Here is a 27222-nt window from a genome sequence, read left to right on the forward strand (position 1 = left end):
CTGTTTGAAGCATAGTAAAATATACATTAGATTTTAATTGTGAAAACTTCGGATTAATATTGATGAACATGGAGTACATTCTTATGATTTGGTGAGTGTGGATTCCTAAACCTTAGTGTTTTTATTTTATATTATTTGCAAAAAATCCAAAATTCAAGCCTTTTTCTGAACTAGGTTAGGATTTAATTGATTTAGATATAAAATTGATTTCAAGAATACAATTCTCTGTGGGATCGACCTCGCACTTGCAAAATCCTTTATTGCAAACGATTCGTGCACTTTGGAGTACAATTAAAATTCACATCACCATGCATGCAACGTAATAGGTTGAACTCGTGACCATGCATATTTGTTAGCCACCGGTAACCTGTGGTTGGCAGTTGGCAGCCACCCCTTAGGGTAAAAGCCCTAGGAGGCAACATCTAGAGCTGTACAAGCAGTTACAGTTAGCATTTATTAGCTAAAACCGCTAACCGCAACTGCCTAATGCAGTTATTGAATTTTAACAACTGCAACCACCTCCGCCTATATAATTAGCGGTTATTTTTAAAACAGTCAGTTAGCGGTTATTATGTTTATAGCTGGCGGTTCGAAAATTGTTTGTTAATTCGAGCTTTGGGCCAGTTTTTGGGCTAGCTTTAAGTTTTTCAAAATAATAATAATAATAATAATAATAATTTTTGGACCTTTTGGTACAAAATTAACAGATCTAATTACTAATCCAAAATATCTATTAAAATAAAATACAAATCCAAATAACCAATACAAACAAATCCAAAACCAAAACATTACCGATCCAAATACAAATCCAAATAACCAAATACAAATCCAAAACAAAAAATTACAAATCCAAAAAATTAAAAGTATCAAAATGATGCCATGTAGACTGTGTAGCACTGTAGTCGTAGGGCTGTACAAATTTTTAATATATATTTTTTTCAATATATATATATATATTATTAGGGTAAACGGTTAGCAGTTAGTAACCGCCTCCGCACACCCCTAAAATCGCTAACGGCCTCTGCTTAAGCGGTTATTTAAAACTGCTTTCGAAACTGGTGATGTGGTTAGCGGTTGCGGAGTGGTTATCCGTTTGTACAGGATCCCTAGGATTAGGTTTAGGGTTTTTCCAAACCCTAACCCTAATCATTGAACCCTAATAATAGATCCAAAAATTTTAACCCTAATTTATTTTTGGATTTAAAATTATTTATTATCCCAAAATATTTTAGATTTGATGATTTCTTTGAGGGATTGGTTGAGAAAACTCCCAAGCCTTAGACAAGACAGATTCCAATATGTGATTGGAATTTGGTTTTCTAATGTGATCTAGGATAACCTTATTGTTTTATGGTTCCCGTTTTGGGAAAGTCATGAATAAGGATTGGTTTAGGAGTGTGACTCCATAAACCTAAGACAATATTCTAATAAGGTTTTAATATGGTTTACTAATGTGATAACCATGTCTTATTTGAATAACGTTTCCAATTTTGGAAAGTTGTTTCCAAAGGGTGGAATTGTTTAGGGTTGATGATGTTTCCATAGTGGGAATGGGAGTTAGACTTCCAAACCTAATATATATATATATATATATATATATATATATATATATATATATATATATGACAAAGTTCCAATGAGATTGGAATGTGGTTCTTAATGTGATTAAGTCAACAATGTCAAAATGGATAGGGTTTCCATTTTAGGAAAAATTATTATTATTATTATTATTATTATTGGATTCATGAATATGTTCTAAGCATTCTAATGAAATTAAAATACAAGGAACCTAGTAAGATAAGGAACCTAATGAGATTAGGATTCCAGAGACCATGCATGTACAATTTGGATTCTTAGTGAGACTAAGATTCCAAATAGGAGTAAAATTACTAGTGTGACTAGGATCCTATTTAATGAAGGATACCTAATTAGATTAGGATTCCTAAATTGAATAGGATTTTCTCTGGAAGGGATATCCTATTTTGACTAGGATCACTGCCCAAACTAGCATTCCTAAAAAGATTAGGGATGTAATCCAATTATATATATATATATATAATAAGAAGACAAAATGAAAAGGCAATGTTACAATTGTGATAAGATCACAATTGCTTTAAACAAAACCCGTATATTTGAAACATCAAGTAGGAGAAAGACTTATTATGCCTCCATAATAAGTCTATAGTAATATGAAGTAAAAAGATATCACCTTGACCATGAGCCATGCTCACTGTAGATGGTGTTTTTACTTTGTGGGTTACAAAAATAGACTTCCCTAAAGGATAGAAATGTGATTTAAGATCATGGAGGACAACGTTGCCGTGGAGTTTCTTAACAAATACAGTAATTGAGAAGCCTTTAATTGAATTTAAAACCATAACATGTAATAAGTATGGAATTCTCACACTCGGATCCCATGAGGGATAAGCAAGTGATCTTACATGTTTATTGTGCAAAGGAAACAAAGTACCATATAAATTAACCATAGCAAAATTCATCACAAATTATAACTTCAAAATGTAAAAGTAATAAGGTTTGCATGCACCTTGATCCAATTTAGAATTTCAACAAAAATATAACTATAAGATAATTTCATAGCCAAACAATACATTAAATTTTCATGATTTATTCCTTACTACTAACTTGACCATCTGCCTGGACCAAAAGCTCAAGTTGCCTAATTCCCTTGATCCCCAACACCATCTGAAAGTTTGAAAAATAAAGGAGTGAGTTGACAATTAATAATTAAGTATGATTAAACAATGTGTATGCTCGAGCCTTTGTTAAAATATCGAACTTTTAGAAATAGTGAATCTTAATTGGTGAGAAATAAATATTCATCAGTTTCATTATAAAACTTTGTTTGGCCATTTACCCATCGTCATACCACTGTAATCCTGTATTACTGAGTTGTGAGGTACAATCTTGGGGATCTTCACTTATCCTTCATCCAAAATTTATCATGAGACTATGTATGAACCACAGCTTTATACTCTCTTCATTGTGGGTTGTGGGATGTCCATTCTCATTGGATCCCATCTTCTTAACGTCTTTTAGTGTGAGTCCATTATTTGTCCGATAGGATTCTCACCTCATTAGGTTTTGATATCGTGAACTTACTTTATCTTATTCCTCTGCTTGCCATAGACTTTTACAATCATCTTTAAGATGCTAACATAAATGATGCAATATAGGAAACATTGTTCATTTAAAACTTATTGGGAAACATCTATTTCTCATGTACATAGACTTTTGAAAATCATGAACATAAAAAAGCGTAACATTATGCATAAATTTCATAAAATTGTTTCATAAAAATTGACAAATTTTCATCACATTTTACTTTCATAACATCATAAAACTAATGGCTCGATCTATTCATTTTAATGAATCATATATAATCATAGAATAAGCTACCTGAATGTAAATGTTTCAGACCATAATTATTTGGGTTAAATATACTTTGGCCCCCTCAATTAATAACCATTTTTTATAAAGCCCCATAAACTGGCGGGTGTGACACTTAAACCCATCTAATTACAAATTTGTTGCAATCAAGCCACTTTATTTCCTATTATTTTTCTAAAAATACCCATATTCTTTTTTTAAAAAAAAAAAATCAAAATTTCATGCAAATTATTTCTATATTAATTGAACCTTACTCTATGTATTTTAGTATTTAATCCAAATTTAATTTTTGTAAAGAAAATATTGTTATTTTTTTTGGGAGAATGATAGAAAAGTGGCTAAATTGTAACAAATTGGTAGTTTGATGGGTTTAAGTGTCATACTTGTCAGTTCGTGGAGCTTTATAAAAAAATGGCTATTAGTTGAGGGGACCAAAGTATATTTAACCCTAATATTTTTTACAAAACCAACCGGTTTAATTAAATAAAGAACTATATAGTTTCATCTAACCCATTTACCTCAACCTCTTATTCATTTCGACTAGCTTATAATTTATCTCTCTCTCTCTGTTTATTTATTTATTTTATTTTATTAGGAACCTTAGAGACTCGATTTCTATTCTCTTTTCTAGATCTAGATGTGGCCTTATAGTGGTTTACTACTTAGTTTAATCATCTTAAATTAGTTTCCAATTAATCTCATAATGATACTTAAGGATTCAAGTAGGTATAGCCGAACAACTACTATAAGAATGCACCCTTTTTGCTTTATATTTTGTAGAGCACATACAACCTCCTTAGTATTTTTAGTACCCTCAAGTCCTCTCGTTTAACTCTAAAATTGTGCTTAAAAAGATCTCCAAAAAACCTCATTCTGTCCAAATCAGCACACATTGTTGTTGGAAATTCAAAAATTCCAACAATCGTGTTTTTCCTCTGTACTTCTTTTTTCTACCTCCTATGGACAGCTTCTTCTAGGGTTTAGTACCTTAAATACTCATTCTTTAAGGATAAATATCATTCCTTGATCAACATCAAAGCAAATCTTGTAACGGTCAAAGAGTCAGATTTATTGCTAGCTGAAATTTTCTAAACTCCAGCACCCAATCTATCTAGGTTTTTGGCCTCCTTTTGTCCTCCAAAAATCCTACAAATTTCCTGTTCTAAATCTACATATATTACTTCTATTTCATTTAATTTACAGCAGGAAAATACATCAAAAGTAATTGAGAAACCATATACTTTCCTATCTCCATAAGGAAAACTCCAAGAACCTACCCCAAATATATTTAGCCTACTAACTTTTTCTTAATTAAAGACCTAATATTCATTAAGCACTACTTCAAAGTTCAATCAATGTTTTGAAATCAAATATAGAAGCCTAAGGTAGGTTCTTATCTCTCCAAGAAATTAAGAAAACCAATCCCTTAAAATCGATTTATAGCAACCTTTGAAATTCTCCTTATGAGCTCCTGCTTGGCTAGATTTTGGTCTCTTTTTTTTTTTTGTTTTTTTTTTTTTTTTTTTTTTTTTTTTTTTTTTTTTTTATGTTGTTTTCTAGGTGAAAATTTGGCTTTCTGTTCTTGATATAAACCTTAAAAAAATTTTGATTAAGAGGATTAGAGAAATGGGTAAAAATTTTAGTCTTTATCCTTGTAATTCAAGAGGAAGTACTATTCCGACAAAAAAAAACACTAGAACTTTAGGGAAGAGGTGACCCCTAATTTTCTTTAGATATTGGCCGAATTATGTGGATTTCTTAAGAGCCCTTGACATCCTTTGATAGAGGACTATAGGCTTCTAAAGTTCATGAGATTGCCAGCCCCCATTGGGCTTAATTTCATTCTCTCTAAAAATTCCTTTCATGCTAGGACTTCTTTTTGGCTCGGCTTCCTCAAGGGGCAACTGAGGTGTTTGCATTACACACTAATTTTTTCACATGAATATCCTAGAAACTTTAAATAACTTTCGACAAACCTAATTAGGAAACTTAACCTACTTCTAATCGAACTAGAAGTCTTTCCTAAAAGTTTCCTAATTCAAGCACTAACCTCAACATAAAACTTTTCAAAAATGAAACACTTTCCTAATGTAGTCCTTCCCCTAATCGAAAATCCAGATTCGGAGTTGTTAGGAATAGTCGGCAATGAGCAGAATAATAGAAATGAAGCGAATCTTCATCTTCTTCTAACGAAGATGAAGCTCTTTGTTTGCCCGAGGAACAATAAACAATGGTTTTATTGGAATAGAAAAAAATAAATTAAAAATTTATAAAAACATTATCCTCAATCTCAACGGCGGTAGGACAACAAAGAGTTTGGATGAGCTCCTAGTCTGAAAAACTAATGGTGCAAAACAAGGGGGAGGAAGTGATTTAGGGTTTGTATAGGGAAGTAATAAATTATAGGGTTCAAAATGACTTTTATCCTTAAAAAAGAAATCTTACTAACCACAAAACGAAATCGTGTTATTAATTATATTTTATTAAAGGAAAAGGTTGAAATTCCATTGAAAAATAAAACTTGTACTTCACATCGTCTTCAATATTTGTCCGAATACAAATATAATATTTAGCGCTACCTCTGATTGCCACTAGAAGCTAACCCATGTAATTCAGGGCCTAATAGGCAACGTGTCAGTGGTAGGAAATTGGTAAAATGTACACCCTTAGGTGCGACAAGTAAAAATGTACATCAATAAGTTGTTTATTATACCTTGTAAGTGATAAAATCATTATATTAAATAAAGAAATTATCAAACCATTCTAAGGTAACCATTCTAAGGTAGTGTACTCAAGCTTAGTTGGATCATCTCATCCGTCCCCTTCAGCAGTTCTTCTCCTATCTTCTGTATTTTTCATTTCATCATACGATAATTGTTTATTTATTAATATATTTTTAGGAAAAAGATCCTCTACATTAACACTACAAATTGATTAAGGGTGATGCATTATCTGATTGGATTAATAAGATATATGACTCACATATGTCTTAACACATAAACTATCATTTCACCCTAATCTACAATGACATGGAGTTTTGGTGTTGACCATCACAAATTGAAAAGTTCAATTACAATTAGAGTATCAAAAAGAGGTAATTGTAATTGTTGCAAATGTTTTGATGATAAAAAATCCTATCTTGTTGCGCTAATGTATTTAATTCAAGTATGATAGTTGCAAGAAACATTCGGGCACACATTATCAAAGGAACAAAAAGAACAAAGGGATTTGGAATTCAACGTAAGAAGCCCTCAAGCATCTTTATTTTGTTAGGGTATTCTTGTAAAGCTCTTTTATGTTTGAACTCTTAAGGCTTTTGAGATAATAGATACGATGGTGTATTGGGATTTTATAATAAAGTTTACATTGATTTTTTGATGAATCAGTTGTAAACAAAATGATTGAAAAATTGTATTTTGTACTAAAACTGGATTTTGACATTTCGATTTAATCAGAATTTAATTTTTAAGTATTTTTTGTTGAATCCAAACAGAGGTTAATTCCTTATTTACATTGTAAACTTAAAGTAAATGAACTTATAAATATCGTAAACATTTACTTAAGGTTGCCAAACTAGGTTGCTAAACCAGGCTGTTAAACTAGACTGGTCAACTTTTTTGAAATCAAGCTCTTGAATTTCAACATATGATAGCCTGCCTAGCTGAAAAAAAAATTTAACATCTGATCGCAACTTTGAAAAGCAACAATTCTTGAGTTTGAAAATCTTATTGCAATTTTGAAATCAAGATCTTTGAAAGTTTTTTTTTTTTTTAGCAATTTTCAAAATTCTCTCAAACGGCCATAAACAGATATATTCTTACGAAGGCCTATAAATACATATCCTTAGCTCTCGTTTTTATCTACCAACGAACGAACTCAATATTTACTCTTCAAAGCATTCATTGTTCTCCTATATTAAATTTCCTTCCAGGCCTTCGAGTTTAAGAGAAGCTATTATTGTAAGAGCTTCATTTGTAAATATCCTTCTCGAAAAGGAGAATTGTTGTTGTGAGAGAAATCTCAAATCCTATCCACAATCAATTTGTGTCAAGAGGGTTGGTGTGACCCTTGTCAGGTATGAAGGAGATTTTTCACCTTGTGAAGAAGAGTGGTATGCTCTCGTTGTGTAAATGTTTGAACTCCACCTTCAAGGAGTTTTGATTAGTGGATTGAGATCTCAAGTGGTTTGCTTAAGGAGTGGATGTAGGTCAAGGAGACCGAACCACGATAAATCTTCGAGTTTGAATCTCTCTCTCTCTCTCTCTCTCTCTCTCTCTCTCTCTATTATTGTGTTCATAGTTATATTTTTTGCATTATATTGCATCTTATATAGTTGAAGTTCTTTATCCGGTATAATTGTTATTAAAAGAAAAGTTTGTCATCAACCCTATTCACATCTCCTTTAGGGTTGATTATCTAGAAAATAGTAATTTTTCAAAAACTAAATGACTTTTTGATGAGTAGCGAGGAAAATCTCTGAAAAGCTAGCTAATTGATGAGAAACTCAAAATGTTAAGAAGAATGGGTTTTTAGTGATTTAGTGGTCCATATAATAATAGTTTGTTGTAAGAAGTATAGATAAAATCAAGTATATAATATATATATTTTATAGAATGATCATGGAGAAAAATACATTTTTGAGAAAAATGGAAATCATGATAATGACGGTATTAGTCTATACATTTGTAAGAAAACATAATTTATGGTTTGGGATGACACTCAATGTGTAACCCAACATAAGAAAACCAATAGAAACCTACACAATTTTCTTTTCTTTTCTTTTTTACAAAAACTATCTACAAATTGGTTTGCAATTAATTTCTACAAACTAATCTAATAAAGTGACATGTGCTCACATGCTTTTTTATTAATGTTATTAAAAAAACATGTGAGAAGCATATGCTATTAAAAAAAAAATATGTTTCTCACATGCTAAGGGATACTTGGCAATTTATTAGACTAGTTTGTAAGGGGCTACAAGGTTTGAGATATCACATCCTAACCACCACCCATCACCATCACATTCAACCACTACTATCAGCGTGGTTTAGGAGCACTAATATGGTTACTCAACATCATTAAATTTTTAGTAGTCGACACCCATATATTTGATTGTTAAATACAACCAATGAAAAATCGGAGGGCTTGGTCCCCCCCCCCCCCCCCCCAAGGAGGAACAAAGAAGTAATTTCTCTGACATTAATTACTATCTTGTATTTTCATTTTTCAAATATTTTTACAATACTGTTAAAAAGATTGATATTACTTGAATTCATTAAAATGATAACTTTATTACTTCAAATCAAATGAATTTACTCTATTTGTTCTTTTTCTTAGTACCTTATGTAGCCATTTATTTGGAAATCTACTCATATTTATCAAAGAAAACTAAATCAATATAAATACTGTAACAATCTTTTTGTTAAGTAAAAGAGAAATAGTGAAAATCATGTGTTATGATAATACTATAAAAAATTATTTGGCATCACTTTAGGAATTCAAATTAGTAATTAAATATTTCATAAATTAGCAAAGGTTTATGAATATCAACTTTTGATACATGTTAAGATTCATGTAGAGAAATCAATATTTTAATGGTGTGAAATTTTTCACATTTGCATTTATCACCTCTATCAACTAAACATTTATATATTTTAAAAGAAATAAATACTAAAATGAAAAAAAAAAAAAAAAAAATCTCAATCATTTAATTTGAAAAGCAATGTTTGAGATTTGAGGAAACATGCATAATAGAATAACCTATAATTCTTGAGGATCTTGACTATCATTGTTTCAATTAAGAGAGAGAGAGAGAGAGAGAGTATTTAGAAACTCTTTACCAGATCAACAGTTGCAACTTAAGGATTTTGCATATAAATTGCATCTCAGTGCCTCTCCATATTCTCTTCACAACATTCCAATACACAACTCATAAAACGGGATCTTGCATGAATGTGTATCATTCTCATTCGCGAGTAGCAATTGGTATTGACACAATTCAAAATTCTATTACCTGTAATTCGCTCCTCAAAAACTCTCATATGAAAGAAGCATTTCCAAAAAGTATCAAGAACACAAATTTCGTATTTAATGTTAGGAAATGGCCATATTCTTCTATAACGTAAACAACCTTTAGCTCTATCTGTAAGGCATTTTTGCATTGTACCTTTGGCCTCATCAAATTCAAAGGAATACGGAAGCATGGTGGGAGGTAAAGATGAAGAGAATGAGGTAGGGGGAATGTTATTGGCTTGCACGTCAAGGACAAAAAGGATAAGCAATTCCATAATTACCACCGTATGTTTTCTAACACATTTCGTAACCATCGTTTTTCTTGCACTTTAGAACTTTTATTCTTTAGAAGTTTAATTCAAAGCAGTATTACCCTTACATTTATACACAAGTAAAATATTATACACTATAATTTAGTCTATAAATTTATTTTAATTTCTAATATATATATATATATATATATATATATATATATATATATATAAAGAGTTGTTTAATAGTCTTAATTTTTAAAAATAATTACCTTTCTTTAGAAAATGTAAAGTATACCCGTAAGAGCACAATTATTCTCAATAGACAGTGTAGGGGGATGATCAGATTATTACGTATATTATATTATTGCACCCACTCAAAAGGTTTTGAAATATTAACTCGAAAAGTAGGGTAACATGTCATATAAGAATAGATGAAATTTGGATTATCTGGAAAGACATTTTTATATTAAAGATACTACTAAAAGACACATAAATATAGAAAGAAAGATTAATGAAGCCAATGAAGTTTTGTAAACTATGAAGAGACATTGGAATATAATAGAATACATTGACTCGATCATAGTAAGATATATGACTTATTTTGGATGGGAAAAATGTATTGATTCAATTCTTACGCAACAAAAATATATATAAAATAGTAATTATTGATTGAGTAAGATAAATCATAAGTTATTCAATTTTTTTTTTCTTAACTAGAAAATGAAATATTTCCCCCTCATTAGGTTTAGAAGCTTCCAAATGAGTAATTCTTGCAAGAATTGTCTAGACTTAGAATGGCCAATTGCTGCTTGCGTAAATAATTTCGTAAAGGAAGTTTTATTTAAATCAAGACTTGTTTAAGAATCATATCTTTTGATAGAGTAAGATAGATCATAAGTTAAATGGTTTTCTTTTTTAAGAATAAATAAATAAATATATATCCTTGTTGGGATTATGAGCTTCCATGTTACCAGAGACGGAGGGAGGGGGGGGGGGGGGGGCTGGTAGGGGCCATGGCCCCCCCCAATTTCCTTGAAAAAAAAAATTTCTTAGGTTAAAAAAAAAATGTCAAAAAAAATATATATATAAGCTAAAAAACTAAAAATTTAGCCTATTGGCCAAAAAATCTCAAAATATATATATATAAGCTAAAAAACTAAAAATTTAGCCTATTGGCCCCTACCAATAATTTTTTTTTACCACCGTCCCCTGCCCATAAGAACTTCTGGCTTCATCCCTGCATGTTACTATGTAATTAATAAGTGATTTTTAGAGAGAAACCTGTAAACCTAAAATGGTCAATTTGTTATTCATATGAACATATTATAATGCCCAAAAAGATAATTAGAACGTTTATTATAGTGATATGAATTAAACAACAATTGAGAATAATAACATAAGAAATTGGCCTAAAACGTTTGTAGAAAAATTCATTTTTCTATGTTTCATTCGAAATGGGAAGATTCTTGTTTGAACGGGACTTTAAATGAATAGAAAAATGTGTTCCAGCAAGTCTCGTTCCAATTTTGTTTGAATGGTGACCTCCAAAGGTGTTCCAGAATGTCTCGTTCCATTCCTGTTTCAATTCTGTTCAAACGAGCATCTAACAGAATGTCTTATTCTATTCCTATTCCATTTCCGTTCAAACGGGCATCAAACAAAAGGTCTTGTTCCATTCTCTTTCGAACGAGAGACAAACAAGTGTCTCTGTTTTAGCTTATTTTGACGCCGTTCAAACAGGAAATTGCCACAACCATTTCAACCCATTCTCTCATTTCTCTACACGTTTTTTTCTCATCTCTTTCTAGGGTTTGAACCCAAAGTTACGGTATTGAATCCAAGAGTGTTCTAGTGCCAAATCCAACCTCTAGAACGCGATTCTTGGTGCTAGAACATCTTTTTCACCAATCGTTTCGAGGTAAATCCGTAAACCTTAAGTTTAGTCAAATTGAGCTACATTCAAAGTATGATGCTTAATCTTGATGATTTCTTTAGGGCTTTTACTTATTGGAGACTTCTTATCTTGGATTAGGTTTTGGGTAGGGGTTTTGTCGACCGAAACTTCATCTTCTTCATTTGTGCATGGCATAGAGACAAACCCTAATTCTTGTCAAGTTGTGTAAATTGGGTGTTTTGTGTGCCTAACCCTTGAGTTTCTCTATGTGTTAGCTCATTAACTTGTGAGTAGTAAATGTAAATCTTTACTTGCAATTGGTTGTCATGAGAAGGTTATACTTTGTGGACCGAAACTTCATCTCCTTCATTTGAGCAAGGTATAGAGACAAACCCTAATTCTTGTAAAGTTGTGTAAATTGGGTGTTTTTTGTGCCTAACCCTTGAGTTTTTCTATGGGTTAGCACATTAACTTTTGATTAGTAAATATAAATCCTTGCTTGCAATGGGTTGTCATGAGAGGGTTATACTTGAGGTACTCAAGTATGTTATGTTATGAGTTGAGTCTTATGGTGTATTTGCAATGCTCGAGTTGGTAATCCATTTCAAACATTAAGCAAATATTGTGAGTATATTATTAACTGAGCATAGATACAATTTTTTTTATTGCTTTAAGGTTTTAACGCTTTAATGATTAGTAAGCATTTTACTTAATGAGCAAAAGAATAGATTTTAAGATGATTTTGGAAGCATGATATATGAATTGAAATCGAGAAGATTGTATGTTGTATTAACAAATGCATGATGGTTAAGAGTGATAAAATGTTTGATGAATTAAGAGTGATAAAATGTCCTTGAATGATGCATGAACAGGAAATCAAAAGTATTATGGTTTTGTGGTGTGAAGCATGACACTAAGGGACAAGTCCCTAGGGGCAAGTCTTCATTGTTGTAAACTCACAAAGGCAGGGTGCATGTATATGGGTGTAGTTGAGTTATGATGTTTTATGGTTTCATGTTTAGATATGTTTGTATGTTTGTATTACCCTAGTCTAGAGAGTGGGACACATGTATATGGGTGTAGCTGAGTTATGATGCTATATGTTTTAATGCTTAGATGTGCATATATGCCTGGGTTTCTCTACTACAGAGGGTGAGACACAAGTTGTAACGTTCAAGATATTAATTAAGAATTTAAAACACAAACTAGACTAATTAAGTAAGTAAGTAGTTAAGTAAAGAATGAGGAAGAACGCTCAGGATTTTTGTTAAGATTGAATTTCTTCCTAGTGTCTGGATAGGAAATTATTGTGTCTAGTTAGGAAGTAGGTCTCGTGTCCCATTTATGTCCAGATGGGATGTAGACGGGTTCGACACTAGGTTCAGGTCTGAGGTGTGTCCAAGTGATCCACTTTGGGTTTTCAAACGAACCAGGCAGTAGGTTCCCTATCCCCTTCGTGTCTGGACAAGACACCTCTGAACGACTCACAAAACGTTCCACACCAAGGGCATCCAAATGGCTTACTAACCTGTCTGGACAGGCCGGGGTGTAAAATGGTTAAATGCGTTTTTCAGCTCATTTTCTCCCATTCTCTTCCCCTTCCACAAGATTTTAACCCCTCTCTCTCGTAGGGTTTGCACCCATACTCTAGATCATGGTTTATTGAGACCTCCATAGCCAAATCCAACTCCAGAAATGCAATCTTTGGTGCAAGGTTGTTGTTTTCACTGATTGTGTTTGAGGTAAATCCACAAACCCCAACATTTCTTGCATCATGTGTTAATACTTAGATTTTGAGTTTAATCCTTCAAATTTATTTAGGTATTTTGTGTTTAGTTGAGTTCTAAACAATTTCCAAGCAACGGGTTAAAGTTTTGTGTGGACAAACTTTATCTTAGTTGAAAATCAAGGTAAGACCCAAGCCCTAAATTTTTATTTAACTGTTGTAATTAGGGATTTTGTGTCTAACCCTAAGATTCTCCTATGGGATAGTTTTTTTAGTTGTTGGATTGTTAAATGGAACCCTAGAAACTCTATTGGTTACCATGGTATTGGCTTTTGAGCCAAATCAAGAACCTTAGTGACGTTTGAGATTAGAAATGTTGAGTGTTAGTCTTAATGTGTTATTGTAATGTAAAATGCAGTAGTACATTGCAAGGCTTACATTGGGGATCCCATCATAAGCCCTCACGCAAGCAATTTAGGTGAGTATTGAATTCATTGAGAAAAGTTATTAAGTTTTCTAGTTTTGTGGTATTACAAAATGTTATAATTGCTTTCATTCGAGCTGATAATATTTTTGGATGATATGTTTTTTAAGAATGCTTTCAATATTTTGAATTATGGTGAAATATGATTTGATGATGGTTTATGAGCTTTAAAGTATTTATTATGAAAATTGATAATTGAGATATGTATTACAAGCCTTATAATGAGTTAAGGATTTCATGATATGTATTACAAGCTTTATATGATGTTAAATGATACATAATTGTGTGAAAGCATGGACATAATGATTATGTTGTACAAAAGCCTGACTATAGATCAAAAGCATGAACACTAAACTTAAGAGTGTTTGGGTTGAAGCCTCATCGACACTCATGTGTAAGACTGGTTGGGTTAAAGTCTCATCGACATTAGCAACAAGACTATTTGGGTTGAAGTCCCATCGACACAAGTTAACTTAAGAACATTTGGGTTGAAGCTCTATTGGCATTCAAGTGTAAGACTAGTTGGGTTGAAGTCCCATCTGTGTCAGCAATAAAACAATGAAAACAAATGAAAGGCAAGCATGACATGATTTATTATGGCTTTCATACTAGATGTATCTGTATGTATATGTGTTTGATGGAACAAAGCATATGTTTACCATTACAGTTGGAATGCATAGAATGATTTATGTGGTATTTCATAGTAGGCGTATCAATATGCATGTGAGTTTGAATGTGACAAAACATATGCTTATCCTTATAGCTTAATTGCATATGATAATTTATATGTGCTTCTTACTTAAATGTATATATATGCTTGTATTTTCTTAATGTTTGGAAGGCTTGTATACAAGTATAGCTGAGTCACATGATATATAGGTGTACAAATATATGGTAGATGGGTTTATATGTGTATACTTACAAGCAGGAGATTGAAACATGTATATATGTTCACAGCTACGTAGTTTGATTGCACTTGTTTACAAAACGCCAATGTTTACCTTATTAGTTACAAAACATTTTAAAAGGATTAATTATATCAATGGTAGTTGTTATTGTAACCATATGACAGAAAGACAGAAATGTCTGCTCATTACAAAACCTTAATGAGTTTTATACTGCTAAGACCGTGGACTCATTATGCCACCTATATGGACGAGGCAAACATCATGATCGTATAAAAGAAGATGTTTTGGAGCAAGTACCACAGACGTCGATGAGGACCCTGTGGCTCTATATTGGCTCTATATGTTATGCACATGTTATGGGAGGTGTTAGAGTTGGTGTTGTTTCATGATAATTTTGAAGTCTGTGATGATCCATTTTGTTTATTAAAAAAAGGGGGGGGGGGGGGGGGGTTGTCACATATGTGTAAATTAGCTATGCTATATATATATATATATATATACAAAGTTACGACTTAGATGGGTTTTTATGTATATGTTTGTGAATGTGCTCATATTCTAGTGGATTTCTACCTCATTTTTCGCATCATTGCAGCAAGCATACACCTAGATTTTGTCTCATTTGCCATCAGTATTCTTTTACTTTGTTAATATTTTGGCTTACCTCAAGAACTTCTGAATTTTTTATATCATAAGTAACGATTTATAATTTAGGTGGACGACTAAGCTGATTTTGAATTTATCCCAAAAATCTAACACTATTTTTTTTTCTTTTTTTTTTAAAAAAAAAATAAAAAAAATAAAGAAATTATCTTTTCCTACTAATTAATAGTTACAAGTGATAATCTTGGTTTTTCAATGGTCAAAATAAAGGCACTTTCGGAAGATTTTTTTGGTCAAATTTGACTTTCCGTCCAACATAATAATCAAAGACCGACAATGGAGCTAAATTGCAACAAAATGATAATTTGATGGATCTAAGTGTTACACCTGTCAATTTATGATACTTTATAAAAAATAGTTATAGTTGAGGGAGCTAAAGTATATTTAACCGATATTATTATTATTATTTTCTTTTCGGATGCATTATAATTTCATTCTTGTTGGTGTAATTATTAATAGATTTTAACGTAGGCAATTTAAAGCTATCATATCTGAACCTAGCACTGAAGCTGCCCTCATCCCCTGCCTCTTCCTTACCACCCATATTATCACCTGAACCTGCACAGAGTACTGACCTAATTATCTCTGAACCTACTGCACCATCCCCCTCATCACTTGCACCTTCTGCCCATTCCCCAGTTGAACAACTTTAACTTGTTGTCCACCCCATGACTAGTAGATCTCGTACAGGCTCCCATCGTCCCAAAGAATTTTCAGATTACCAACTTTTCCACTCCACCAAATACCCACTTCAACTTCTCCATACTAATCTCCACGAAAGAGCACCCAATTATTTTACTAAGGCCGCAAAAGATCCATGATGGCAGCAGGCAATGACTCAGGAATTAATTTCAGGCTTTACAATCCAATGGAACTTGGTCCCAAGTTCCTCGACCACAGCACAAAATATCATACACAACAAATGGGTATTCCGTATTAAGCGAAGGGCAGATGGCTCTGTGGAAAGGTTCAAGGCAAGGCATGTTGCCAAAGGCTTTGAACAAAAATGTGGTTTAGACTATACTGAGACTTTTAGTCCAGTAATTAAACCATCAACTATTCGGGTCTTCTCTCGTTGGCAGTTTGATTTGAGTGGACTATTAGGCAGTTGGATTTGTACAGTGCCTTTCTTCATGGCAAGTTGGTTGAGGATGTCTTCATGGAACAACCAAAGGGCTTCATTGGTCCATTGCATCCTAATTTCGTTTGCAAGTTGCACAAGGCTCTCTGTGACTTAAAACAAGCTCTCCGAGTTTGGTTTCAAAGACTCTTCCCTTACTTATTGGAACTTGGATTCACTGCCTCGCTTGTGGATTCCGATCCTCTTTGTTCATCATGCATCATGGTTTTAATCCTATTTTAATGTTAGTATATGTGGATGATATTATCATCACTGGTCCTCGCGTCAATTCCATTCACACTCTTATCACTAAGCTGCAGGTGGAGTTTCCCCTTAAGGGCCATGGTCCTGTTCATTTCTTCTTTGGCATTGAAGTCTCTCGGACCAGCAATGGCTTGCACCTTTGCGGCCTAGCTAAATATATATCAGACCTCTTGCATCACACGAACATGCAGGGAGCTATACCAGCCAAATCACCTTGTTCCTCTAGCACACAATTATCAAAGTTTGATGGAGAACAACCCAGGAATCCCACATAATACGAACATGTTGTTGGCTCTCTTCAGTACTGCACTTTGACCGGACCGAGATCTCCTTCTCTGTCAATCAACTCTGTCAGCATCTCCATCAGCCAACCACTACCCATTCATCTGCTGCCAAAAGAGTTCTTCGGTATCTCAAGTCTTCTATAGATCATGGCTTATCTTTCTCTAAGGGTCCTTTACACCTTACTGCCTACGATGACAATGATTGGGCAAGTAGCCCTGATGACCAAAGATCAACTTCAAGTTTTGCTATCTTTCCAGGCAGTAATTTGGTATCTTGGGATGCCAAAAGGCAATCAGTTGTTTCTCGTAGTAGCACTGAAGTTGAATACCGCTCCCTCGCCATCACCACTGCTAAAGTCTTTTGGATTTGAATGTTATTTAGAGAAATAAAATTCCTCTCTTCACCATTCATACCATTTGGTGTGACAATGGTGTGAAAATGTTAGTGCACTTGCTTTGGCATCTAATCCTCTTTATCATGCTTTGACCAAACATATTGAAGTTGACTATCACTTCGTTAGAGAAAAGTCCCCAACCAAGATATTGCTATCAAATTCATTTCCACTCAAGATGAAATTGCTGATGTATTCACCAATGGTCTCTCCTCTGCCGGATTTCTTTTTCTCAAGTCCAAGCTGCTAGTGCTTGCTTCACCTATCAGCTTGCGAAGGGATGTTAAGCGGGCTAATCACAATCCATCAGCTCCTCAATCGTCTCCAGCAGATTATGACAATCAAGGTTCAACAACTACTCCTAAATCAGCTCCTACAGATTATGACAATCAAAGACCAACAGAATTAGAAAGGCAATGTCTCGTGAATCATGGTCTAGCAGATATTGTGCATCAAGATGCACTGCCAGTAACGGCTATGACAGCTAAAACAAGATTCCATGTAAGGAAAGCCATGGACAACTTGGAAAAGAACACCAGGCAGCATATCTCGCAAAAATCAGAATGCTCCAAAAAAGGAAGTTAACAAAGACAAAGAAATTCTTCCTCTCCAAGACATGTTGTCAACATATATAGAAACTTATTCCATATAGGAATGCTTCAGGTTAATGTTGTACATATTCTTACAGATTTGTTTTGCTGTATAAATTGCCAAAAATTGGTGCTTAGCACCTTTCTTGTAATCAATCAAGCAATTCTCTTACTTCAATACAAAAACTTTCATTAATTAACCAAACTATCAGAAGCCCGAAAAGTTGCATGGACAAGGCTAGGGAAGCTTTTATTCACACTAGCTACTCCAATCGCAGCGCATTGACGCCAATGTTGGTAAGAAAAAAGATAAAACTGCTTCCATATATTTACAATTTGTCCAAAGTTCTCGTAGTCATTGATTGTGGTCGAGGGCAAGACGAGTGGAAGCAGCTGCAATGAGATTAAAGAGAGGAAATCTAAGAACCTAGTAGCCTCAATAAATTATAGGGACAGGGCTATAGAAAAGGTTAAAGTGAGATTAAAAAGGTAGATAGTGTTAGAGTGGATCTGATTGGTGAACAAATGTGAGCTAGAAGTGAGTGCTTGTATGAATATGAAGAAAAAGGACCTTGCAGATTGTACACGACTTGCTCGATAGAATGCCAACCCAATAAAATGAATCCACACACACTGTTGCAACAAACAACACGGTGGGGATGCACCACCGAAAAGGGTGAGAACAGAGGTTGGAATCCACCTGACCATTTGGATTGAATACTGGCGTTAGCTTAAGATTCTTATACTATGAAAGAAATTTACAAATGTAAAGAAGATTAAAGAAATAAAGAAAATAGAGACGAGAGATATTGTACAATTGATTTGATGTTAGATACTTAAGTTCACTATTTTCGTAGAGTCACGTTGAATCTATAACCCATCACTTGTTCATATCTTCTATAAATCTATCATTGACTCTATGAAACTCACATTGGGTCCCATGTATTAGATGGTGGATTTATTATCTCTTGTACGAAGATGGATACGATCAAATAGGCAAAAGATGGAAGCAAAACATTTTTCTTAAATTTATTCAAATTCAACCTAATTCTTATCGAATGCCTTTAATTGGGGTAATTTAATCTCATCAAATCCTTAAGTTTAGGGTAATATACTCCAACGTAGAGAAGGTTCAAGTAGCCTCGTTGAGAGTGAATTAAGGTTCATCAGGAGAAGGGCGGCAAGGATCGATTTAGCTGCCTTTCATCAAATTCTTGAGGGCGAGAAATTCAGGAACTGGAACCACAACGATGTTCCACACTTATTACCAACAGGATGATAAAAAATGATCTGGCTTCCATGTTGTGATAAAACTAACAAGATATCTTTTGTAAAAACTTGGACGATTAAGATTCAACCAAAATTTTAAACTAACCACATTGTCATTGACAAAAAGAAAAACAAAGGGAAAAGTACACATAACCCCGTCAAACTACTATTTCATTGTCAATGTCCTCTCAAACTATCATTTGTGTCAATGTTCTCCTATAAACTACCAAAACATGTCAATGTCCCTCCTAATGATAAAACTGTCATTCATAAAATTATTAATTTTAAAAAAAAAATAAAAAATAAAAAATTCTTTAAAAAAATCTAAAAAAATAATTAAAAAAAAAACTGGTTTTTCTTCTTTGTTTTTATTATTTCAGTTAATTTTTTTTATAATTTTTCTTTCTTTTTTTTATTTACTTTTTTTAGTTTTTTTTTTTATTTATAAGGACATTTTTGTCTTATTAAAAAAAATTTAGGGTTATTTTTATCTTTTTGTTGGTCTTAATAGAGACATTGACATTTTTAGTAGTTTAAGAGGGAACATTGACACGATTGAGAGTTTTTCCGGAATGAGAAAAATATTGATATTGAGTGGTAGTTTGAGGGGAATATTTGTATTTTTCCAAAAGCAAATGTTGTTCAAGATATTTGTGGGATCAACGAAGCCAGTAGTGCCGGCTTTTGAAGTTGAGTTTTAAGAAGGCCAGTTCTTGGGGAATATTAGGTAAAAGCATTAATTCACAACAATTTATCTTTGAATTTTTTTTAAAAAATTTAGGGAATAAAATATTTTTTTGCTTTCTTATCCAAATGCACTCTCCAATAATAAATTCTTTTATCTTTTCCTAGATCAATTAAATATTGTGTCTTTACAAAATACAAGTAGGAGGCAGAATGAGCTAGAAGAAAATCTAGCTGGTAGGAACCCGAAGGTGGAGCCATAAGGGAAGGAAGAAGAGAAGAAGGGCAGGGTTGGGGGGGAAGGAGGGAAGAATAAGGTTTTGTGGTTTTTGTCTCTAACGGCTAAAGAGAAAACGATGAAAACTAACGTGGGGAGTATTCTTTGTATCTCAAATATAGATAGATAGATCTTCTGCTTGTAATTTAAATTTTTGATCAGATAGGTCTTACGTGGTTTCTCACGTTCTTTCTTGCTTAGAAATACGTACATTTCAATACAAAAATAGAAAGCACTGAACTTCAAATTCTTTCAGGTATATTGTTTAGTTTGAGTCTTATTTACTGCTAATAGAAGGATGTGATGCAGTGCTAGGGGCTAATGGTTGGGTGGTTGCAAACTTTAAATTGTTCATAGTGTTGTTTACTGTGGGAGGTAGAGACGTTAGAGACTTAGAGTTAAGGGGAAAACTTTCAACTAAGAGCGGTCGTAGTGAACTCGTCAAAGGAACGAATTCACTAAATTCAGCTGAAAACCCTCAAAATCAGGTTTGCAGCAAGCTTATTACTGCTACAGTAAATCAGACGATTGTAAGAAACCCTCGTCTCTTCAATTAAGTCCAATTTCTCTCGTCTCTTATTATTTTTTATTTTTTTTATTTCATTTTTGCGGGTTCGACGAAGCCAACTTCTTTCGTCTCTTTCCTGTCCCTCTTCATTGTTCCTCTTTTGTGTTCAGTGCCGGAGGTCTGTGGGTTTTGAATCTCTCTGCCTTTGGCTTGTCATTGTTTCACTCTTGAGGAGCTTTTGATTTCATGGGTCTAATCGCAACACAATGGAGGAGGACGAAACGCTGTCTTTTGATTCCACTGCTTCGTCATGGTGGTCTGCTCCTGCTCTTAGCACTTCGGCCTCGGCCTCATCGGTGTGTATGGAGCTGTTGTGGATAAGTGAATGCTTTTTGGTTATTTGGGTTTAGGTTTGGGTTTTATGGGTTTTGTGCATTTTGAATGCTTTTTGTTGTTTGTTCGTTGTTTCCCCCAGAAAATTGAGGGGTGAGGGGGAAGGAATGTGAAAAGTTCCCTTTTGTGTGGTTTTGTTCAGCTCAACTTGACTCTACCAAGTTAATGTGGAAGATTCAAGACTGAGATGATCTGAGCTATTTTTTATTTTTTCTATTTTTTATTTTTCTTTTTGGGGTTTTATTGGGATTTAAAGACGGGAAAGTATGAAGTCTAAAATTTTCCTTCTTATTTTCCTTACAATGATGGTTTTTTGGTGACCCAATGGGGTGTTAAATTTTAAAAGAAGTTCCTTTTATTGTGATTTTGATTTGAAATGTGTGTTTATAATTATTGGGGCAGGCGGAGGAGGGCACCGATGACGAGGTTTATGCACAGGTCTCATTGACTCCTGAAAGCGAGGTGAGCATTGTTCAGGTTACATGCATTGTCTTGGCTTCTGAATGTTGAGTTCTTTAGAGGTGATATTTATTTTGCATGAACTATCATTGTATACAGCAATTCGAGCAGAAACTCCAAGAAGTGGATACTGATGCAGATGGTGAAGAAGATGATGTTGAAGTAGCTGCAAAGTCGTCCACACCTCACATGTTTTGTAAGACTCTTACTGCTTCTAATACTAGCACCCATGGAGGCTTCTCCGTTCCTCCTCGAGCTGCTGAGGACCGCTTCCCTCACCTGGTAATGGTTGTAAATTTTTCTGTCAACGTGTATTTTGGCTTCACCTAGTTTGAATCATAAACCCATTTTTTGAGGAGAGCTTCTACACATCCTCCCCTCATCCTCCCCTTATCACCCTTTTATAATAAAAAAAATTGATTTTTATTAAAAAGTTGTTTCTGATGTGACATCAGAGACAACTTTTTAATAAAAACTAATTTTTTTAAGGAAAATGGGGTAACAAGGGGGGTTGAGAGTCTTTTCTTTAGCATTTCTCTTTTTTGAGTGCACATTTGTGTCCAATGTACGTGCTTTAAGTTGGATTTAGGTTCTTTGTACGCCATGTTTGGGCACCTTGTAGATGAAATGTTCAAATGAAAGTGAAACCAATAAATTTTGGTTTCATGACGGTTGAAAATGGTTGGAGGTGCTTACTTTAAAACAAATAAAAAAAATAGTATTTATTTGAAGTAGAGAATATTTAGAGAGTTTGGGATTTAAAGCTTTTGAAAAGTAGCTAGCTAAAAATAACAAAAGTAAATTTTCTAGCTAAAATTTGCTTAAACTTTAACTAGTTTACTAGGAATACTCTAAGAATAGAAATAACAAACAGAACAAATGGCACCTTTTTTCTTTTTGTCCCTAACAACGTCCTTAGTTTAAAATTGTTGGTGTAAAATCTTGACCATCCAAGTTTTTTTATAGGAGCTAAATGTCATGTTAGTTTTATGAAAGAGTAATGATTCACTACCACCTAAATATACAACTTTTCACCACCTTGTCTATGTGGCAAGGTGGTCCCCCACCTTAATTTATTTTTAAAAAATAAAAAAACTCAAAAAATAGTGGGGGACCACCTTGCCACATAGGCAAGGTGGTAAAAAGTTGTATATTTAGGTGGCATTGAATCATTATTCTTTATGAAAAATGATTGTTGTATAACTCTTGACACAACTCTCATACAACTCCAACAACTTTTTTTTCAAACTAACCAGTGGATTTGTTTTCCTACATATAAGTCCTAAATATCAAGTGGTTGATTTTAAAAAAAGTTGTTAGAGTTATACAAGAGTTATACGAAAGTTGTAAATGTATCATATCTCTAGTTTTATAATAGCATGTAAGCTAGATCCGAACAGAACAAATTAACGACGCCTCTCTTTCTTTTAGGTTCTTGACAATGTAATCAAAGTAAATTTGATGTTGTTAAATTTTGATCATCAAATTTTTTACCGCAAATCTGCTGTTAGTTTTTACAATATGCAAGCCCGATCCAAACTAAAATTTGTATATTTGTTCTCCTTTGTGTTAAACCTGTTCAAGAATATATTCTCGATATAATTGTGATAGGATATGATAAGGTAACATATGAAATTACGAATTTGATTTCTTACCCCTATTCAAGTGTGCAAATATTCCTATTCTAGTTTAGGAATATGATATCCTAATTTAGTTGTTGGACTACTTGGATCTTTTTGGTTACGAAGTTAAGGTAATCCTATCCCAGGTTACTGCAATATGCAAATAGGATACTCATTTTTTATATTTATATAAACCAAAAAGAGAAAAACATAAAGAAAAATTTGTTGAAAAAAAAACAAAAACCAATAAAAAAAAATTCAGTTAAAAAAAAAATAATAATGGCCAAGTTACCCATAGTTGAGCATCTTTTGGTATATTGTTATTAAATGCAGATCTTCCATCACTGTTGCTGACCGCCTAAAGCCATCATTGCCGGCCGTCACCAACTCCAAGATTCTAGCCACCACTTCCGCCGGCTGACAATATATATATATATATATATATCTCCCTTGAACCATTACTTTTTCTTTTTTTTTTTTTAAACGTGATGATAGTATGTGGGGCCTCAATGTGAGCTTTTTTAATTTTTTTTAAATTAAAATATATATATCATTTGCTTAAGCTTTGTGGTCTTGTTCATCCGAGGCATATTATCCTTGTTCCAATTGCGAAAATAATCTATTATGGATATCAATTAATCCAATCTCATCATCTCTATCTTGCCGTAAATTTAAACCAAGCCATGTGCATGCCCAGGACCATTAATTTATCTAATAGAAAGAAAAAGAACAAAGAAGATTTATTTATCGAAGTATAATTAGACTAGGACTGACAAGGAAAAAACACCCCTCTTTTATGATATATTACTGGTAACCCACCCCTCATTTTATTCTATATATAATATACTTTTCTCACTCTCCTTTGGCCGTCTCTCCCTTCTCCAAAGCTCCCAAATTAAGCCTGCTTCAATCGTTGAAGCAATTTCAAGAATCAGGTACGTCCAATTTATCAAACTCTCTCTCTTTTTCCTTCTTATCTTTCTCTGTTGATTGCCACAAATATATACGGCTTTTAAGTTTAGGGTTTTCTTCTGTATTCTATCCATTCCAAATTTAAACTAAGTTTAGGGTTTTGCTGACAAATCTGTACTTCAGCCCTTCTAAACAAAAACGAAACTTTAATTATGCAGAAGTAAAAGAAAAAGATTATTACTTTTTTTGTTATCATTATTGTGATCCGATCATGACTCTCAGTCGCAGGGGAGAGAAGGTGGTTTTGTATTTGGTCAAAAACTCTTTCTAAAAAAAAAATGTAATATGAGGTAATACAATTAAGGAAAAGCTTCACTTATAGCCCATAATCTTTGATCTCCTTTGCAATTAGGGTATCCATATTTAAGAAGTTTCAATTTAAGGTATTTATTTTTCAAATTTTTTGTTTTTCAATTTCAAACCCTTTGATTAAAAAAAAGAAAAGAAAATTCTAATGGAGGGTTGAAATTGAAAAAAATTGAAAGAGAATTTTCTAAATTGACACTTTTTCAAGATGGATACCCTAATTGTAAAAACAATGAAAGATCAGGATTATAAGTTAAGTTTTCCGTACAATTAATTTCCTTCTACCATGACCGAGTCATCGAGAACTTAGTGTCAGTTTGAGTTTGCTTTTTAAAATGGTGCAATTAAAAAATAGTTATTTTAAAATATGTAACGTAGTGAAGTATTTGATAAAATCACGGGTTGATATTTAAAATCGCAATTTAGATTTTAAAATAGTACGTTTTTAAAAAATGCACCCCTTACTTGTGGCACATCATGAGGTTCATCCAATAATCTCTAAAACATCAAATTTCTCCATTTTAGTTGACCACTTTCTCAAATAACTTGCATCAGGTCAGTATTTTAGCTATCTACTTTCACTATTCAATTTCAATGTTCTTTTTCAAAGATTTCTTTATTGTTTCTAGAACAATTATATCACACTCCCCATATATTTTCATTTATTTTTTTCTCTCTATTTGATGAGTGAACAATGTTCACCTTCACGCTCACCAAAAATTGGTGAGTCTAATAGAGAGCCTTTCTGTTAAATCACTACACATTTCAAAAGTTTAAACTTAAACATTAAAAGAAATAAATTTAATCATTTAATAAATACTTTAACATTCCCTTTCACATATAAATTCAAACTCCCATTTTAGAAGGTGAATGAAGGAGACAGAGTTTGAACTCTGGGCCTCTACTATGATACCATAATAAATCATCGTATCATATTAAATAACTACTTATCCTAAAATCTTAAGCCCATTTTAAGATTTAGGTCGGCCAAAATAGCTTGCAGTCAATGCTTAGTATATTAGGCCTGTAATTCGGAATTCATATGTACATGTAAAGATCTTGCGGTATTTATTGTTAAGCTTTTTACCTCACTGAATTTCAAAAACTTATCCGCAGATTGGCAGATCATTGATAATAGTAGTGATGAAGCCAAAATCAAGAAGACTTTCCAATAATACTCGCAAGTACTCCCATGGCACTGCCATGAATGCTAAGCAGAATGAACCTGCTTCCCGTTATGACTTCGCCAAGCTATCGGAAGCCTTGGATGTTGCGTGGCCCAAGGCCGAAGAAGTTGTAGACACAGCTCCCTGCTCCAATTCTAATGCAGCATCTGATGAGTCTGCTTCTGTTTACGATTTCAGTAAGCTCTCGGAGGCACTGAATGTCGTCGGCAACAAGCACAAAGATGCATCTGCAAAGAGATATAAGGCTCGCCGTGAACAGCAAGCATTGATGAGATGTAAGCTTTACCAAGAAGAAATTTTGGAAATGGAAACCAAGGGTCAAATCCACTGTATTTATTTGGAAAAAGAACATGGATGCTCTAGATATTCGATCTGGACAGAGGAGAAAATTGGTTTGCTATCACAACACAAGTTCTTTTTAGATTAATTGGTGGCATTTTCTTTTTCTTTTTCCATTTTTTGAGATTTCTTTTTTTTGAGGTATGATTCCTCTTCCTTTCGGTAAGGCTCTGTTCAACATGAAATTTATATATATTTTCTTATGCTTAACTAGTTCCAATTATGTTGTCATATTTAAGCTGTGAAACGTACGGGTACACTATGGTTCATAATATTCGTTTAATTTGCTGATTCTACACCTTGAGTCACTTCTATCTATGATCTTTGAATATATAGTTGGTTCTAATTCAATTTGTTTTTGTTTTTTGGGAGACCACCTATGTGCTTTCCTGTTTCTGTTTATAATGGAAGCATAGTTGGTAATCAAAATATGACTGTCTTTTCTAATTCTAATGCCCTGTTTGTTTTGACGTAAAATGATTTCAGCATTTTATAGTGTTTGGTAGGGGCGAAAATAATGGTCAACGAAAATCATTTTTGGTTTGACCATAAAAGCTTCTTTAATTTTTGAAAAACGATTTACGGTTTTAACCGAAATTAAAGTCTTCGCCCTTGCACCCACGTTTGATACTTGATTTGCCGGAATCCGACAATGGTTGGTCATCAGAATCCAATCGGGGTCAGAATCCGGCAACATCCGGCCACCGGAATACTGTCGGCGCCATAATCCAGCGACATCCGGCCACCGTCGCCGGATGCCGGCAGACCAGATTCCGGCCAAACTGGCCAGAATCCAGCCATGGTCAGAAGCCGGCCGGATCCGGCCATTGATCCGGCCAAATCTGGCCCGATCAGGCCAAAATGGCCGGAATCCGGCCAAACATTCTCGCCAGAATCCGGCAACGGCAACCGGACGTTGCCGGATTCCGACAACAGTTGCATTTTCGCCTTTCGTAATTTTTTCGTGTGAGCCAAACGTTAAAAAATATTTTCGAGAAAATCATTTTTTCTGAAAATGATTTCGTCGAAAATATTTTACGACGGAAACTATTTTACGTCGAAACAAACGGAGCAAAAGATAACTAAACAACCTTAATGGTAGACTAATTGATAGTTTGCATTAATTACGATTTACGAAGGTATACAAGTGAGTACATAACGATATGGGCACTTATTTGTCGTCTTTGAAGTGTTAGAATATAAACTAAAT

General features: G+C 33.5%; 2 protein-coding genes and 1 long non-coding RNA gene across 3 annotated transcripts; 2 read left to right on the forward strand and 1 right to left on the reverse strand.

The window, feature by feature from the left end:
* Nucleotides 1–2391: 2391 nt before the first annotated feature.
* Nucleotides 2392–9812, reverse strand: LOC133880675 (uncharacterized). The gene is made up of 2 exons (XR_009902364.1): nt 9249–9812; nt 2392–2703 (listed from the first exon to the last, which is right to left on the reverse strand). It is a non-coding gene; the product is annotated as an uncharacterized LOC133880675 (long non-coding RNA).
* An 11059-nt stretch (nt 9813–20871) lies between these two features.
* LOC133879093 (auxin response factor 3-like) lies at nt 20872–23629 on the forward strand. Its single transcript, XM_062317638.1, has 5 exons — nt 20872–21090; nt 21530–21589; nt 21686–21868; nt 23198–23208; nt 23542–23629. The coding sequence occupies exons 1-5, from the start codon at nt 21001–21003 to the stop codon at nt 23627–23629; spliced, it is 432 nt and encodes a 143-aa protein (XP_062173622.1). The 5' UTR covers nt 20872–21000.
* A 339-nt stretch (nt 23630–23968) lies between these two features.
* LOC133880761 (uncharacterized) lies at nt 23969–26306 on the forward strand. Its single transcript, XM_062319758.1, has 2 exons — nt 23969–24143; nt 25603–26306. Exon 2 carries the CDS (start codon nt 25630–25632, stop codon nt 26098–26100), a length of 471 nt encoding a protein of 156 aa, XP_062175742.1. The 5' UTR covers nt 23969–24143; nt 25603–25629; the 3' UTR covers nt 26101–26306.
* The last annotated feature ends 916 nt before the right edge of the window (nt 26307–27222 follow it).

The sequence above is a fragment of the Alnus glutinosa genome, chromosome 10, assembly GCF_958979055.1.
Source record: "Alnus glutinosa chromosome 10, dhAlnGlut1.1, whole genome shotgun sequence".
In the NCBI taxonomy this organism is placed as follows: Eukaryota; Viridiplantae; Streptophyta; class Magnoliopsida; order Fagales; family Betulaceae; genus Alnus; species Alnus glutinosa.

Coding starts and splice junctions, on each gene's coding strand:
- LOC133880761 (XM_062319758.1), top strand. CDS start 25,630: ATGAAGCCAAAATCAAGAAGACTTTCCAATAATACTCGCAAGTACTCC.
- LOC133879093 (XM_062317638.1), top strand. CDS start 21,001: ATGGAGGAGGACGAAACGCTGTCTTTTGATTCCACTGCTTCGTCATGG. Junction 21,091..21,529: donor CTTCGGCCTCGGCCTCATCG/GTGTGTATGGAG, acceptor TTATTGGGGCAG/GCGGAGGAGGGCACCGATGA. Junction 21,590..21,685: donor CATTGACTCCTGAAAGCGAG/GTGAGCATTGTT, acceptor CATTGTATACAG/CAATTCGAGCAGAAACTCCA.